This window comes from Astatotilapia calliptera, chromosome 20 (assembly GCF_964374335.1).
Source record: "Astatotilapia calliptera chromosome 20, fAstCal68.1, whole genome shotgun sequence".
NCBI classification, from domain to species: domain Eukaryota; kingdom Metazoa; phylum Chordata; class Actinopteri; order Cichliformes; family Cichlidae; genus Astatotilapia; species Astatotilapia calliptera.
The window spans coordinates 1035001-1051226 of record NC_137441.1 but is presented as its reverse complement, the minus strand read 5'-3'; the positions used below and the strand labels follow the sequence as shown (position 1 = coordinate 1051226).

The 16226-nt window shown below is 49.8% G+C and overlaps 1 protein-coding gene across 1 annotated transcript in view; it reads left to right on the top strand.

Annotated features, from left to right (window-relative positions):
* Window positions 1-260: 260 nt before the first annotated feature.
* Window positions 261-16226, top strand: part of srms (src-related kinase lacking C-terminal regulatory tyrosine and N-terminal myristylation sites) — a 23011-nt gene continuing 7045 nt past the window's right edge. The window contains exons 1-3 of the mRNA XM_026154958.2: window positions 261-1007; window positions 4344-4465; window positions 11495-11661. Of these exons, the coding sequence (XP_026010743.2) occupies window positions 634-1007; window positions 4344-4465; window positions 11495-11661 (663 nt within the window). The 5' untranslated portion in view covers window positions 261-633. The remainder of the gene's footprint in view (window positions 1008-4343; window positions 4466-11494; window positions 11662-16226) is intronic.

Here is a 16226-nt window from a genome sequence, read left to right as displayed (position 1 = left end):
TCTTTAAATGCTCAAATGTTTCTGACGTCTGTGTGGTGGCCCTTTGGGGGACTGCGATCCTCATATTGGACACCAGTGTGCTGCAGCTTGACTTCATGAGTCACCCTGTGGGTGTGTTTGTAACGGCGGACTGACACCTGAACACCGGAACGTGTTGCGGCTGTCAGGTGAGTTTCAGATGCATCTGCTTCTGTTCCTGTGACGTCACAAAAGCTAAAACTTCCAAAGCAGGTGGGACACGTGGTCATCCCGGGTGTCCCGGGACAGGATGGAGACCCAGCACACACACACACCTCCCTCCTCTTTCGCTCTCACGCACACACCTGCGGGGCTCCTCCCCCTCGGTTTGCAGGTGTGTGAGCAGCAGGAGGTGCGCAGAGCTCCGAACCCGATCCTCCGCGCTGTGCTCCGGTGCTCGACCCGCATAGCCTCGGTTTCCGTTTGCGCACTCCCGCAGCCGCCGAGCGCGTCCCGCCGCTCGGAGCCGAACAAACCGGTTCCTCCGGTCCGCCCGCCGGCGGGGCGGGATGTTTCCGGAGAGGGGCAGGCGCGAGCGGCAGGCGCGTGCGTGCTGGAGGACGCATTTCGGTGAGAGCGACGGGCCGCGGCGGGGACAGACCTGCGCGTGCCGGGATGGAGAGCTGCTGCCGCGCGTGTTTGCCGTGCTGCTCGTGCCTCTGGGACCGGATATGGCCCGGCCTCCGGTACCCCGGGCCCCGCGACCACGTCATCGCCAACCCGGCGGCGCACGCGGCCGAGATCCGCACCGTGTCCGGGGACATCCGCGTCCCCGCGCCCAAGAAGCGGCCCGCGCAGCTGTACGCGGCGCTCTTCGACTTCGAGGCCCGCAGCGACGACGAGCTGACGGTTAAGGAGGGCGACAAGCTGTCGGTGATCGAGAAGCGCGGAGACTACGTGCTGGCCAAGAAGCTCACCGGGAGCCTGGAGTCCGGCCTCGTCCCCGCCAACTACGTGGCTCTGCTGCAGGACGAGTTCGCCAAACACAAGTGAGTGACACACACACACACACACACACACACACACACAGGGGCGACCCCGCAGCTCGGAGTGATGGCGTCGACTGCTGAATGGAGTTAGGACGTCAGTGTGAACTTGAGCACGTTGACGGTCGTTTAAATGAATGAAACTTTGAGTTTTCAGATGAGTTTCACTCAGAGCTTTGGCTGCATGTTTGTTGATGTGCAGCAGCAGATATTTAATCTGGAGTCAGTCTGTGTGCTGCAGAGAGAAACAGACTCCTCAAGATAAAAGCTGACAGTGAGACCGAAACTCCTGATGCTGGTCCCAGCTCTGGTCCCAGCTCTGATGGGACACCATGAGGCTTGTTTTGGGCTTCCTCCAAAACTGCGACAGCCTCAGTGTCCCTGCAGCTTACAGAAAATGACATTTCAGGCTCTTAAAGACTAAAATTGATACTAAACAAGAAACTCTTTGTAAATTTGTTGGACAGATCTGAGAGTTTGAGGTTTTTCTGGTTTGGTTCAGGCTCTGAGTCTGAGGTAAAGTTAGGGCGGGGCCACAGTGACAGGTGACTGTGAAAATATTAGTCACATAATAAGATCCACCTAAAATTAGCCCACACCTTTCCACCTGACGCTGATGACGCACCGTGGGCCGTCTCCCAGTGTGCGTCCTGTCACTCTCCGGGACCTGTTTTGTTTTCCTTTCAGGCGCTGAGGGCCGGACACGGGAAACTACAGCCGTGTATTTTTCCGTGTTTTTCCCTGCTGTCAGAAATGCTGCAGAGGTGCTGAGTAGCCAAAGACTCAAACCCTAAACAGGACAGAGTGATGCCATTTCATGTCCAAAGGGTCAAAGGTCAAGTGCAAATGGGTGCTTTTTAAAGAATAACAGAGTGGATCTGTTATTGGTAGAACTGGTGTCATGTGACTGCTTTCACACGTCAAAGTGACGTAAGTGTGGCGTGGAGCTGTGGGTGGGGCTTCAGCACAGTGAGCAGTCAGCAGAAGAAGTTTTCAGCATGTTCTTCCTGTCATGTGATGGCATTTGTCTCCGCCCATCAGAGACACAACATGAACTCTTACTGAGAGCAGCTTAACCCTCATCCTGCTGCGTGCCCGTGGGTGCTCTGTAGTCAGACGTCAGCTGACCCTCCAAACGTTCCTGCCGTTTTCGACCCCATTTCTCCCGATTACATCCCTGAAAGCTAAAAAGTTTCGAGACTTTGTGTGCAGAGGAATGAAAAGCACGGTCCCGGCGTTCAGACAAAGTCAGGTGTGAATGTCTGAAGGTATCCGGCCCACGGCTGCAGGTGCTCCATTATTCATACACCTGCAGCTGAGCTCTGTGTGCGTCACCTTCGGTGTGAACGCTGCCGACCCAGCAGTGACTGCGTTTGTCTGACAGCAGAACAAGAGGACGAGTCGGGCTGCTGAAGTTTGGACTCATCCAAAGTCTGCAGAGCATCACAGCCCAGCTCGCACATCTGGACCCTTTAACAACCCCAGGAATGTTCATCACGATCTCAGAATCATCAGAGGGAAAATGAAGCCACGTTTTCAGACGAATATACCAAAAGACTAAAGTGTCCTCTGCTAAATGAAGCAATCCAGACGCGCGGTTCAGATTTCCAGCTTTAATGAAGCATTAACAAACATTTCATTTATTCATTTCAGCCTTTATATTCCCTCATTCGTCCAGTCTCACACGCTCAAACCTGATTGGATGTAAGGATGAGTAACCCGCACACAGGCAGGCGTGGGTTTCTCCACTGTGAGGCTTTCTCAGCTCTGCAGTGCAGCTGCTTTCAGGTGCTGAGGGTTTTGTGGGTCTTTATGCCCTCAGTTTTGTCTTTAGGGAGTTTGAGCATGCTCAGTTAGGCTGGGGATCTTTCTTTGGGCACGGTGCAGCTGAGTGTTTCAGTATCTGACTTATTTTGCTTTTATGAGAATGGAAAGTGCCTGTGCAGAACTTCAGCTTTGTGATCTGAGCTGGAATCATGTTCAGCTGCATCAAAGTCAAATCCATTTTCATAACCATCATGATTCAGAGCTTTGGATCGCTTCCTTTCCTGCTCCGTTCACCCAGTTTCACCCCTTTCCTGTCTACTCTGCCCACCTGTCTGTGCCCGAGTGTTAATTGTGCATTTTCAGATGCTTTTGTGTTTTCAGTCAGCTTCCTTTTTCCAGCCTTTCATGACCTTCTTTTCTACTTTGAGCGTCATATCAAGATTTCCAAGCACAGCTATCAAATGCAAATTCCTTTATCTCCTTAACTTGCTGGGAAATGACGTGGAAGCAGGCCACGCCTCCTTAGAAACACTTATCAGTTACTTTAAGCCTGTGAACGTGAACAGGAAGGCAGTTTGACTTTTAACACCCACTAAAATTCACCTGAGAATATCTGACCTAACATATGATAAGAATCTGGCGTTGTTATGTAATCTAAATCCATCCTCCTTTGGATGAGAGGGAGGAGCATGAAATTACCAGCTAATGCTATGTAGCTCAGTTAGCATGAAACCTGCTCGTCGGCGCTCCGGAACATCCAAATAAAATCCGAAACTGGAGCCTTATTTGTACAGTGACCTCACAGCAGCCATGTTATTGGTCACATGATGTCATCAATAAAGGCTCCAACAGCACAAACACACGTCCAGCTCAACCTAGCAGCTACAGCCACCTGTGTCTCTATCCACCTGTCAGAGGCCACGCCCCCTAACAATGCAGACTTAATATAATGTAAACATAGGCGACTTTTAAAAACATGCTCCTCCGTACAGGTGTCACGTGGGAGGACCAATCAGTGTGTATCAGGCTGTAAACATGCTTATCTCTGCTGGACTCACTGCTGCCTCTGCTGGACGGCACAGGAACTGCAGGTTTTATTTTTCAGCTGTTTGGAAAAAGGTGCAGGTGAATCTTTTTACAAAACGTGCACATGAACCATGTAAACCTGAAACCAGGAAATGTTTGGTGTTCCTACTTTTTTGTCATTTCTAGCAGAAACGAATGATGGGTGAGTCAGTAATGAGCTCTGATGTCTTTCCCCCACAGCATCATTAAACTCTGGTTTACAAACCTGTTGCTGCTCGAGTTTGAGCTGGTTTCAGTGAAACCCGAGCATCGTGCCGCTCGGACCCGCCCTCTCTGATAACTTAAAGTAAATACAGGCGGGTTTGTCTGGGCAAACGGGCGGGACCGCACGGCTCCGTCTGTCAGACTGACCGGGCGTCACGTGTGTGCTTTTGTTCTTGTATGGCTTCACGTGTGACGCATTCTTCATGTCTGTCTCTTCCTTTCCTTCTCTCTCTCCATCCACTCCCTCCCTCCCATCATCCCGCCCACTCCGTCTCTGTGCAGGTGGTACTACGGGAACATAAACCGTGGGAAAGCGGAGAAGCTGCTGCTCGCCTCCCAAAACAAAGATGGCGCCTTCCTGGTTCGCATCAGTGAGAGTCACAGTGACGAGTACACTATCTCTGGTGAGTGAGCACTTCGTGGTGACCTCTGACCTCTTACAGACAAACTGCCTGATGTATAAAAAGTTACAGTTGGTGGAGAAGACGCCACGAGTACACAGCAGTCTGCCTTTAAAGGAAACTCGTGGGCGTCGACATGATTCTGGCCTGAGGACGCCACAGCCGGGGTCATTGGCCGGGCTGCGGACAGGAAAACAACAACCAATCATCTCCCAGTCTCAGTCAGATCCTCCCAGTAAAAGAGCCACGTTATTGTTGAAAACACAGACCAAACCAAACTGAACCATCTCACCGTAAAGTGACCCAACCAAGCTTCTTCCCTCAGAAACGCGTCCGTCAGAGGCCAGCAGAGAGTCGGCGAAGGTCTCCGTTTAAAGTACTTTCTAACACTCGAGGATTAAAAATGTAAAAGACTGGTTGGAACAGAGCTGATTTAAGCAGCTGCTGCAGGACTTTAATAACGTTTAATTTATTCACATTTATCAGTCCAGACCTGCCTCACACTCATTTATAACTGTGTAATAAGCAAGCTATCTGTAAGTTTCAGTGTTGAGCTGTTTTAGCCATCAGACCAGGTGGAAGCTGCTGCATGTCTCCTCCTCCGCTCCTGTCGTGTTCCCCATCCATCACCTCCTCCTGCCCTCCTCAGCACTGCTGTCAGTGAAGGTCTGCAGCCAGCTGTGATTGGTTGGTTCCTCAGTATGAGGTCATTCCTCGAACCGCTTTTATCGCATTACGATGAAGGCAGATGTTTTTTACTTGCAGCTGATTGTTTTGTGTCTGAATGTAGACTGATGAGAGTTCCACACACGATGGCCTGGTTAAGACCAGTAGGCAGAGGTCAGGTGTGTTCAGGGGCATTTAAATCCCAGTAGTTTGGTAACAGAGCTGATATGAGGGCCGGGTTGGCTCTGAATGCCAGTCAGGGACCGGTCTGGCACTAATCAGGGGCCGGTCTGGGACTAATCAGGGACCGATCTGGGACTGGTCTGGGACCGGTCTGGGACTGGTCTGGCACTAATCAGGGACCGGTCTGGGACTAATCAGGGACCGGTTTGGGACTGGTCTGGGACTAATCAGGGACCGATCTGGGACTGGTCTGGGACCGGTCTGGGACTGGTCTGGCACTAATCAGGGACCGGTCTGGGACTAATCAGGGACCGGTTTGGGACTGGTCTGGGACTAATCAGGGGCCGGTCTGGGACTAATCTGGGACCGGTCTGGGACTGGTCTGGCACTAATCAGGGACCGGTCTGGGACTAATCAGGGACCGGTTTGGGACTGGTCTGGGACTAATCAGGGGCCGGTCTGGGACTAATCAGGGACCGGTCTGGGACTAATCAGGGACCGATCTGGGACTGGTCTGGGACCGGTCTGGGACTGGTCTGGCACTAATCAGGGGCCGGTCTGGGACTAATCTGGGACCGGTCTGGGACTGGTCTGGCACTAATCAGGGACCGGTCTGGGACTAATCAGGGACCGGTTTGGGACTGGTCTGGGACTAATCAGGGGCCGGTCTGGGACTAATCAGGGACCGATCTGGGACTAATCAGGGACCGATCTGGGACTGGTCTGGGACCGGTTTGGGACTGGTCTGGGACTAATCAGGGGCCGGTCTGGGACTAATCTGGGACCGGTCTGGGACTGGTCTGGCACTAATCAGGGACCGGTCTGGGACTAATCAGGGACCGGTTTGGGACTGGTCTGGGACTAATCAGGGGCCGGTCTGGGACTAATCAGGGACCGGTCTGGCACTAATCAGGGACCGATCTGGGACTAATCAGGGACCGATCTGGGACTGGTCTGGGACCGGTCTGGGACTGGTCTGGCACTAATCAGGGACCGGTCTGGGACTAATCAGGGACCGGTTTGGGACTGGTCTGGGACTAATCAGGGGCCGGTCTGGGACTAATCAGGGACCGGTCTGGGACTGGTCTGGCACTAATCAGGGACCGGTCTGGGACTAATCAGGGACCGGTTTGGGACTGGTCTGGGACTAATCAGGGGCCGGTCTGGGACTAATCAGGGACCGGTCTGGGACTAATCAGGGACCGATCTGGGACTGGTCTGGGACTAATCAGGGGCCGGTCTGGGACTGGTCTGGGACCGGTCTGGGACTGGTCTGGGACTAATCAGGGACCGGTCTGGGACTGGTCTGGGACTAATCAGGGGCCGGTCTGGGACTGGTCTGGGACCGGTCTGGGACTGGTCTGGGACTAATCAGGGGCCGGTCTGGGACTAATCAGGGGCCGGTCTGGGACTAATCAGGGGCCGGTCTGGGACTGGTCTGGGACCGGTCTGGGACTGGTCTGGGACTAATCAGGGACCGGTCTGGGACTGGTCTGGGACTAATCAGGGACCGGTCTGGGACTGGTCTGGGACTGGTCTGGCACTAATCAGGGACCGGTCTGGGACTGGTCTGGGACTAATCAGGGGCTGGTCTGGCACTAATCAGGGACCGGTCTGGGACTGGTCTGGGACTGGTCTGGCACTAATCAGGGGCTGGTCTGGGACTGTGCTCGGCACAGGTGTGCACTGTGTCTGTCTGATAGATTCCATGTGTCTTCCTCAAACATGAAGGTTAGCCATGGAGTTAGGTCAACAACACAGCTTTTAGTACAGGCGTGAGCAGTCACATGTTAAAAATCATTAATATGCCAAAAATGTGACATACAGACACATCAGGTTATAGCAGAACTAGGACGGGTCACAAAACAAGCGCTCTGCTGTAACACAAGCACATGACTGTTGGTAACATTCTCTGTCAGATATTCCTATAAATCAGCAGCATGTCATCGTCCTTTCAGACAAATGAAACAGACGTATTATCGTATTTGTTACTCTGTGCTCGTCCCCGCTCTGCTCGACTGATTTTTTTATTGTTAAGCTGTGTGACGCCGTCTTTTCCATAAGGCAGAAGTGGAATTTCTAGAAGCAGGTAAACATGTCTGCTGTATTCACTGTGTGAGTCTGACAGTGTCACACGTCTGCTGTGTGATGTGTGGATGTTTTGGGTGTGCAGAGGTCCACTCGCCGGACTGGTCTGACAGCAAAGGGACTCTTTGTGTGTCTGCTGTTCCTTTGTTTGCTTTTCAGCCACCTTAATGAAAGGTGGATGATGTCACTTTAGACTCCGCCCCCAGCTCAGCTGTCCCAGGCAGGGCCATGACCCACAGTGGCTTAAAGTAAACATAAAACGATTAATGTTACAGTCAGAGTTTTTACTTGTATGAAATAAATTAGATTGTGTTTGCTTTATTCTGATTGGACACGAGGAGCCAGGTAGACTCTCACCTTTCCAGCTGGAACACTAAGCTGATGTGTCGGCTCCTAAAACTCTGAAGAAACAACATGAAAAAACAACGTGGGCCCGTTCTCCTTCTCTTACTTCCTGTCTTATAAGTCACATGTTCGTACTGAGCACGAGCAGTTTCAGAGCTCAGTGTATGTTTAGTAACCGCTGTGAACCCTGCGGCGCAGACTGCAGCCGTCCTCTTCCCATCATCCACACTTCCTTTAGGTTATACGTCCATTAGAAAACACTGCATACATTTCTGTGCAGCTGACAGCAGGTACATGTCTGTGAAGCCCAACTAATATTAAAGATGACACATACACACTCACAGATCAGCAGAACCAGTTTAGTGGACAGAGACTGGTGTATGACTGCGCAGTAACCGCTGATTCTTGTGCCGGAGCTCAGAGATGCTGTTCCTGCTCCGCTCTGTGGGTTTAATGTCACAGGTGTGTCAGCAAACCCGGAACACTAACGTCCGGTCTGTGGAAAACACTCTGGAAGCACTGAGGAGCGGCAGGAAAGGGTTACCCCTTTAACTGGAACACCACTACTTCACAGCCTGTTTATGGAGTGGTGAGACAGTTCTTCATGTAAAGAAGGATTATTTTGGACTGTGACTGATGCACAGCTCTTCTGTTAGAGTCCAGAGGTAAAATAGGAAGCTGCGAGTAAACAGAGTAGTTCAGCTTTAGCAGCTCATTGGTTGTTTCTGTGATGTGCATGAGCTCGCTGCGCTCTCAGAGCCACAGCAGCTCTCTAATCAGGATTAGGTGCTGGAGGATTTCTGGGATTTGTGGCCTTGAAGTTATTGTTACTGCGTCCTCCAGCTCGGCTCTTTCTTCCCTGTCTCCACATCTGCAGCTTTTCCTCTCCATCCTCTACCTTTCCCCCCCGCCCCCCTTCAAGGTCCTTTCGGTCCCAGGGGGACGATGCTGCAGTTAGATGCTCAGTTTTCACTGTGCTAGTCTTGCTGAAATATGCATCATCAGGGCTCTGCACACAGCAGAGTGGAGCACAGCAAAGCTCAGTCACACATATAAAAACGTGTTCGTCTTCCTGGATGCCAGTACATGTAACACTGCTGCATATGTGTGCATGTGCAGCCAGTGCTGCAGAGCATGTCCACAGTTTCATAACAGTGAAAATCAGGAGGGTTTGAGTATTAAAAACGATCCTGTATCATTAACCTGTTTTTTCATGTTTAATTATGACTCCATATATATATTACACTGGAGGAAGCAGAAAGCTTAACTGGCGAGCATGAATGAAGGTAACTGTGTGTCTTCCTGGAGTCTGATGCTGTGGTCGAGCTCGTGTGCCGACATCCCCCCTGAGCGAGTCCTGGTGAGCCCTGAAAGCTGCATGTTTGGCCTCACGGCTGATGCAAAAATATCTGCAGAGATCACCGACTGTGCTCAACCTTTCCCCTTCAGGTTACTCTGCTGCACGTGCTCAGATGGCCATCGTCAGAGCCTCGTTAATGTCTGTTTCCTTCCACCAATCAAACATGGCGCTCATCACGTTACGTTAAGCAGTACTTACACTTTTTTTTTTTTTTTTTTTTTTTTGCCTGTCCTGTTTGGCTCTTTTGCATCAGAATTGTTGTCTAAAGGCAAAGAAAGATGCCCAACGGATTTACTTTACCAAACTGACCATCCCAGCCTTGCCGTAATGGTCCATTTGATTCACCTTTTATTGTTTATTTTATTTTCACTTACTGGATACGGGACAGACTTGACTGGGGGAAAGAAAGAGGGAAAGAGAAACAGCTGAGAAGAGGGACGGGGGAGAAGGGCAAAAGACAAAAACCAACAGAACGGGCAGAGAAAAAAAAATGCATATATCAATCACCTGGATCACCTGCTGAGAAAGAAAAAAGAAAGCAAGCAGAAGAGAACAAGAGTAATAGAATAAACAACATCACAATGATATATGGGAATATGACAGTAAATACTAAATGTTAAACATTATTGTGCAGCACATAAGATCAACAGAACACAGTGTGCTTTGAGGTAGGAGCCAAAAAGGGTGTAGTTTGTGGGTGTGATCACCCGTGTGTACACCTGTGAGCATGGACGCGCTTGTTTTTTGTTTTTTAAAAAGGTTCCTTCATGTAATAATCTGCTAGAGGGTGTGGGGGGGCCACAGCCCCGTCCTCCAGGGCATGAAGCAGGTATGGAGGAGATCAAAACTCCAGACATCCAGAGGCCCCCAGAACACAAGAGACCAAGGAAGACCAACAGAGGGGCAGCCGCGCCACTGTCCCAGAAAGAGCTGAGGAGAGTCCCAGATGAGGGCTCACTCAGCAGCCGCGGAGCAGAAGCCAGGGGGAGTTGCAGTGACGCACCCGTGAGCTCCACCGGCAGCCAGCTGCGCCTGAGTGACCGAGCCCCAGGCCGAGAGGCCGGGGGCACCCCACCTCCGAAATGGCCCGAGCGAGCCCCAGGCTCCAGGCCCCGATAAGCGGCCGCCAAGGAGTGAGCCGGTGTGTACCTGGACGCCCACCCCTGGACACAAAGAACCACCAACACACCGATGTCTGAGGGGGTCCGCCACTGGCAGGGGAAGTGGTGGTGGGGGGAGATAGGCCTCCAAACCTTGGAGGGCCTGAGATGTCCCCAGAGAGGTGGCGTCTGACACCCAACCTGACATATAGACACAGACATACAGGCACACACAGATACAAACATCCATTCCCACCCTCATGCTCTCATATGCACTTACTCCACACTCAACCAACGTGGAGACAGACATAAAGAGACGTTGTACACACGATCACACTCCCCAAGCGTACTCTACAAACCGGGTCTAGGTACCCTTGCCCCTGGAGGGGGGAACTGCACCCAGACCCAGGTGGTGTTTCCCTTTTCCCTGCGGTGGGGGGAGGCAGACCGCCCCGACTCCGCAGCAGCAGGAAGGCTCCACACTCCAGACCGCAGTCGGACGGCCAACTCCTCCTCCTAGCCCCCCCGCTCCAGCAGGTCGCAGAGAACGGGGGTGAGAGAAGACTCCAAACCTCCCTCCACCCGCTCATTGTAATGTTGATGCATGTGTGTTCTAAGGTGCATTTAAAACCCAGGAGGGCATGGAGCTACCTGCCAGAGAGCAGTACTTACACCTGACGGCACACAGCTCAAACCTTCCTGACCCTCGACCTCATCACTGCTATCAGCTGATTCTTTGGGGGTAGAAGGCGGGACATCTGCCATATTTCCTGAATCGGCAGATCCTGTGAGTGACGCGTGTCTCTGTCTGTTAAATGAAGGAGTCTGTGAGGAATAATCGATCCCTGTGAGGAGCTCCTGTGCTCAGGAGAAACAGTGAAGGCTCCAGGCAGCTCATCACTTCATGCTTTTCACCTCACTGTTTTATGGGCTGGTTTTGAACTGTGCAGGTACAGCTGACTTTACATGTCATAGCCTGCTGTTACCTGTGGATGAGTCGACCGTCTGAAGCTTGAAGAGGCTCTTCAGCCGTCGTTCATACAGGATCAAATGTATAAAAGAATAAGTCCAGTAGGCCTCTTTAGTCAGACCCTGTGTTTGCAGGTTTTATTATTCGGACCAACAGCGCTGCCTCTAAATGCCAGAAACTCGTCTTTGCCTCACAGTAAATTTACTCCCATCGTGAGTGCAGTTAAAGCACCCAGGATCTCTTCTATGTCCCATTGGTCTCGGAGTATAAGTAAAAACCTGATGATATAACCACATTAAGCTCCTCCCTCTGTGTTACAGCTCGGAGCGAGGGGAAAGTGTTCCACTTCCGGGTCCAGCGCTCCTCCATCGGAGCGTACCTCATCTCGGATAAGATCTCTTTCGCCACACTGGGAGAGCTCATCGCCTACTACCAGAAGAACTCTCGCAGCCTCGGCGTGCTGCTGGAGGAGCCATGCGCCCAGCAGGTAGGACTCTGAAACAAAAGCTTTTAGCTTCTCCTTGTGCCGGCTCCGACCTGCTGCGGGCAGGTCACCGTCGTTTACCTCGCAGGCTGAAACCTGATGGGCTTCGTTCTTGTTGGAGCTACAGCACATCTGTATTTTTCACACGTCGCTGCTACGAGGCTCCGCTTTACTTCTTTAAGTTACAGTCTTTATCTGACGCGATGACGAGGACGCGGACCAAAAACTGCTTTTAGTCGGAGAGCGAGCTTCGACCTGAAAAACGTAAACATGCTCAATCCTGGCCGTCCAGCTGTGGACGTTACATTTCTCTGTAACGTCTGTGTGGACAGAGCAGCTGATTGATAGCTGATACCTGCTCGCCACAGCATCCTCTGTCTGAAACCAGCAGCTCCTCCCCGTCTGATTGGCCCTTACATTTATGAAGATCCACCAGTGGAGCAGGTTCACTGTAACGACTGAGTTCACAACAATAGAAGTACACAAACATGAGCAGACTTCCAGCAGTCTGTATTCACGCCGTGCTGCATGAATATGTGTTAATGCTGAAAGTGTTTGTACGCACACGTCTCAGACTCATCAACTGTATAGAATTATAACATCATTATATGTAAGCAATATAGTAAATGTAATGATGTTATTATTATATTTACCAAAAACAGTAATAATATTAAAATAAAGGCCCAAGTAACAGGATGACAGACTGTATATAAACGATGGCCATCTTCCACCTTGGTTTTTTTAAATCTAGTTAGTAATGGTTTATATCTGCGTCATGTTCACACACGCTGTTACTGAAATGTTCGACACTAGACGCGCCGAGGCTTCGTTTTGACCTCATCACTCCCTGCAGCAGGTGTATTCATCGAGCAGTGAGGCTCAGGCTGTGGGGCAAAAACAAAGGGATCACATGACCGTGTAGACCAGGGGTGGCAACTCCAGGCCTGAAGGGCCGGCGTCCTGAAAGGCCGGCGGCCTGAAGGGCCGGCGTCCTGAAGGGCCGGCGTCCTGAAGGGCCGGCGGCCTGCAGGTTTTAGATCTGGGTCAGCACACCTGAATCACGTGATTAGTTCGTTACCAGGCTTCTGGACAACTTCAGACATGTTGAGGAGGTCAGACATTTAAATCAGCTGTGATGGATCACATCTAAAACCTGCAGGACGCCGGCCCTCGAGGCTTGGAGTTGCCCACCCCTGATGTATAACTGTGAGCCGCTGAGGACGCCACAGAAATGAGTGTAAAACGCAATCACACCATACCACGTTGCTTAGCAACATGTATTTTCCCCACACATGTTGATACCTGCTGTAACACGAGCCAGGCGACCTGTATGTGACCGATAAACACACTGGAGGCTGTGGCCACATAAAAAGATGAGTATTTAGTGCCAGAGGAACAGGTCACGATGTTGAGCGGGGCCACAGTGGAACCTGTGACCGTGCAGGGAGGGGAGCTGAACTGAGGGCCCACAGTGACCCGACCCCACCAACCAGTGACGCTAAAGAAAAAAGGATTTATTTTTAACATTAAAACCATTCTTCTATTGTTCTGTGTATTAACAGCAAGTCAAAGTCAAGTAATTACATCATCAAACATCTGCATCTAAGACCTCTGGAAGGGTCCGCAAAGATGGTCACGGCCAACATGACATCGTGCATTGGCTGCGTGAATGAGTAGCGTGATGCATGACACGCAGGATGAGCTCTTCCTGCTTCTTGGAATCACAGGAATGCAGTCGCTGTGTTTTCTGTAGTCTCACCACAAACTGGTTTTTACTTTCATTTTAAACTTGAATGTTTAACCAACTCCCACAAGCACACCTGATTGGTGTGGCGTTACTTTTGTGCCACTGTTCTGAGCGCACGTAAAACAAATGTGCAAGTGTTGCATTTTGAGCGAAGAAAATTCATTCCTGCGTGCAAAACATGTGTTTCAGTGTTTGCTATTACACACACACACACACACACACACACACACACACACACACACACACACACACACACACACACACACAGGTCTGATTGGCTGTTCTGGTCTCCAATCAGCTCGAAATGAGGAAATGCAATATCCCAGAATCCATTTTGTCCAAAAGTCAAACGAGGCAGTGGCGGAGGAGCACAGAGTAGCGATTTGTTTATCGCCCACTTTGCGCCAGAAAGAGCATCCAAGTCTGTGATTGGCTGGTTTTGTGGCACAAATATAACTGTGTAGAGAAGAGTTGAGCGCGCACGGGCAGAAATGTTGAGAGCGCGAGTGACACATTGCGAGTGAGCGCAAGAGCAAAAACTGAGTGAGAGGGGCTGCTGGTGTGTGTGTGTGTGTGTCTGTGTGTGTCTGTGTGTGTGTGTGTGTGTGTGTGTGTGTATAATAGCAAACACTGAAACACATGTTTTGCGCGCAGCAATGGATTTTGTTCACTCAAATTCAGCTTTTCTTCGCTTAAAATAAATTTCTGCTCAAAATGCAACACTTCCACCTGCACATTTGTCGTGCGCTCAGAATAGTGGCACAAAAACAACGCCACAGATTGGTTGTTCCAGAAGCTCAGAGCTGAAAGCGGCTGGAGCGGTCCTCCTGACCTCTGACCTCTGAACTATAGTGCCTCATGTTACCGTTGGCTCCTCCGGCCCCTAACTCACACTTTGACAGTAAAGACGTTCCATAGACAAAACATGTTTGAAGTGTCATAAACAAAGTAAAGTATGTGGAAGAGTTTCAGAATAAAAGCATGCAGCAGTGTAATTATGTCATCTGTGAGCTGCAGTCTGTCTTCATGCCTCCTCAGTCTGGCGGAAGGCGATGGAGCAGAGCGCGCCAACGTTTCAGACCGCCACCGACCCCTCCTCCCCTCCCTGATGACATCAGCTGCTTCTGAGGTCTTGGCTCAGGTTAAATCGAAGCTCTGAAACAGATGCAGTGCAGACACAGGCGCCCCCTGCAGGCAGCAGGAGTCTCTGCAGCACTTTAAATCCGATGTGTTGTCTTCATTTGTTTAATGAACAGCAGATGGGACCAATGACTGACTATTAACAGCTTGGAGACCAAACCTTCATCCTGATTCTGAGCAGCACAACATCTCCTCACATTTGTGTCTTTACTTTTTAAATTCTCATAGGAGTAAAACCAGCCACCTCATTGGTCACTGAATAACTGTGGTCCACAAAAACACTTCAGTGTAGACACTGCTGCTTATTACTGGTCCATAAATGATTACCTTTACAGTCCAATACTATCAACAACATGATTATAGCACAGTGAGGAAGCTTGAACGGGCCATCACAATCTCACCGTTTTCAAAATGCTGCCTGAAAAAGCAAACCCAGGAGTTAAAGAGGAGTTGGAGGAGATTAGGAAAGCACTTAATTTCATGTCTGATGAACTGAGCAAAGTGGCTAAACAACTAATATGCTACATGACCTATTGGATGAGATAAAACAACTAAAAAACTTGATAAAGGAGAAGGACAAGAAAACAGACAACTTGGAACAAAACACAAGAATGGATGACTTAGTCATAAGTGGACCGGAGATGCAACACCGAACCTCCGCCAGAGTAACGGCTGGCGGAGGTAAAGACGGTGAAGATGCCCCGGCAGAGGAGCTGCAAACGCTTGAACAGCCAGTGATAAAATTCCTTCAAACGAAGAATGTAAGTATTCAGAGCCATCATATTGCAGCATGCCACACGCTCCCCAGAAAGACAGTAAAACGAAGCCAGCAATCATTCTTCGGTTTGTGAGTCGCAAAACAAAGATTGAGTTAAGCTAAAGGGGACCGGTGTGTATTTAAATGAACATTTAATGAAAAAGGCTGCTGAAAGACAGGCCACACGCTGAGAAAACGAACTTCCAAACGTTTAACGATGCAGAGCACAACACGCACGACCCTGAAAGTAACACCGACCCCGATAACCAAGAACAACAATAACACTTGTTCTATACACACGACCAATTCAGTATGAATGTTAAAATGGAAAATGCATCGGTCACACATTTCAACAGTAGAAGCCTGTATAAAAATTTACTCTAAAATTACAGAATGTTTAAGTAAGTTAAAGTTTAATATAATTTCAATATCAGAAACAATGAGAAAGTTAGTGAAATGAAAAGATATGAATTATTTACAATGAACAGGGTGAATAAAAAGGAGGCGTTGTCGCTTTATATGCAGATAAAGTTCTGATTGAATGCATGTCAAGCACCACAGATGACGTATTGGAATGTGTTGAAATCCATGTTGGAAAAGCTGACGATATAATTATAAGTTGCATTTATAGGACACCAGGATCATGCTTTGACACATTCAATGAAAAACTTGCTGCTATGTTTAGCAACCTAAATGATAAAGAAGTGCAAATAATTTGTGGTGATTTTAATATCGATTTGCTGAACCCAAATGTTCATCAGAAAACAGCAGATTTCATCAATGCAGTGTACAGTAACTGCCTTTTCCCTGTAATTACAAAACCTGAACAAAACCCAACACGAGTGAATCGTTTCTGTCGTGTTTATTTGCTGATGCTCTCGATCGGTACAACCAACGTCTGATTGTCAGTAAATTTATGAGAAA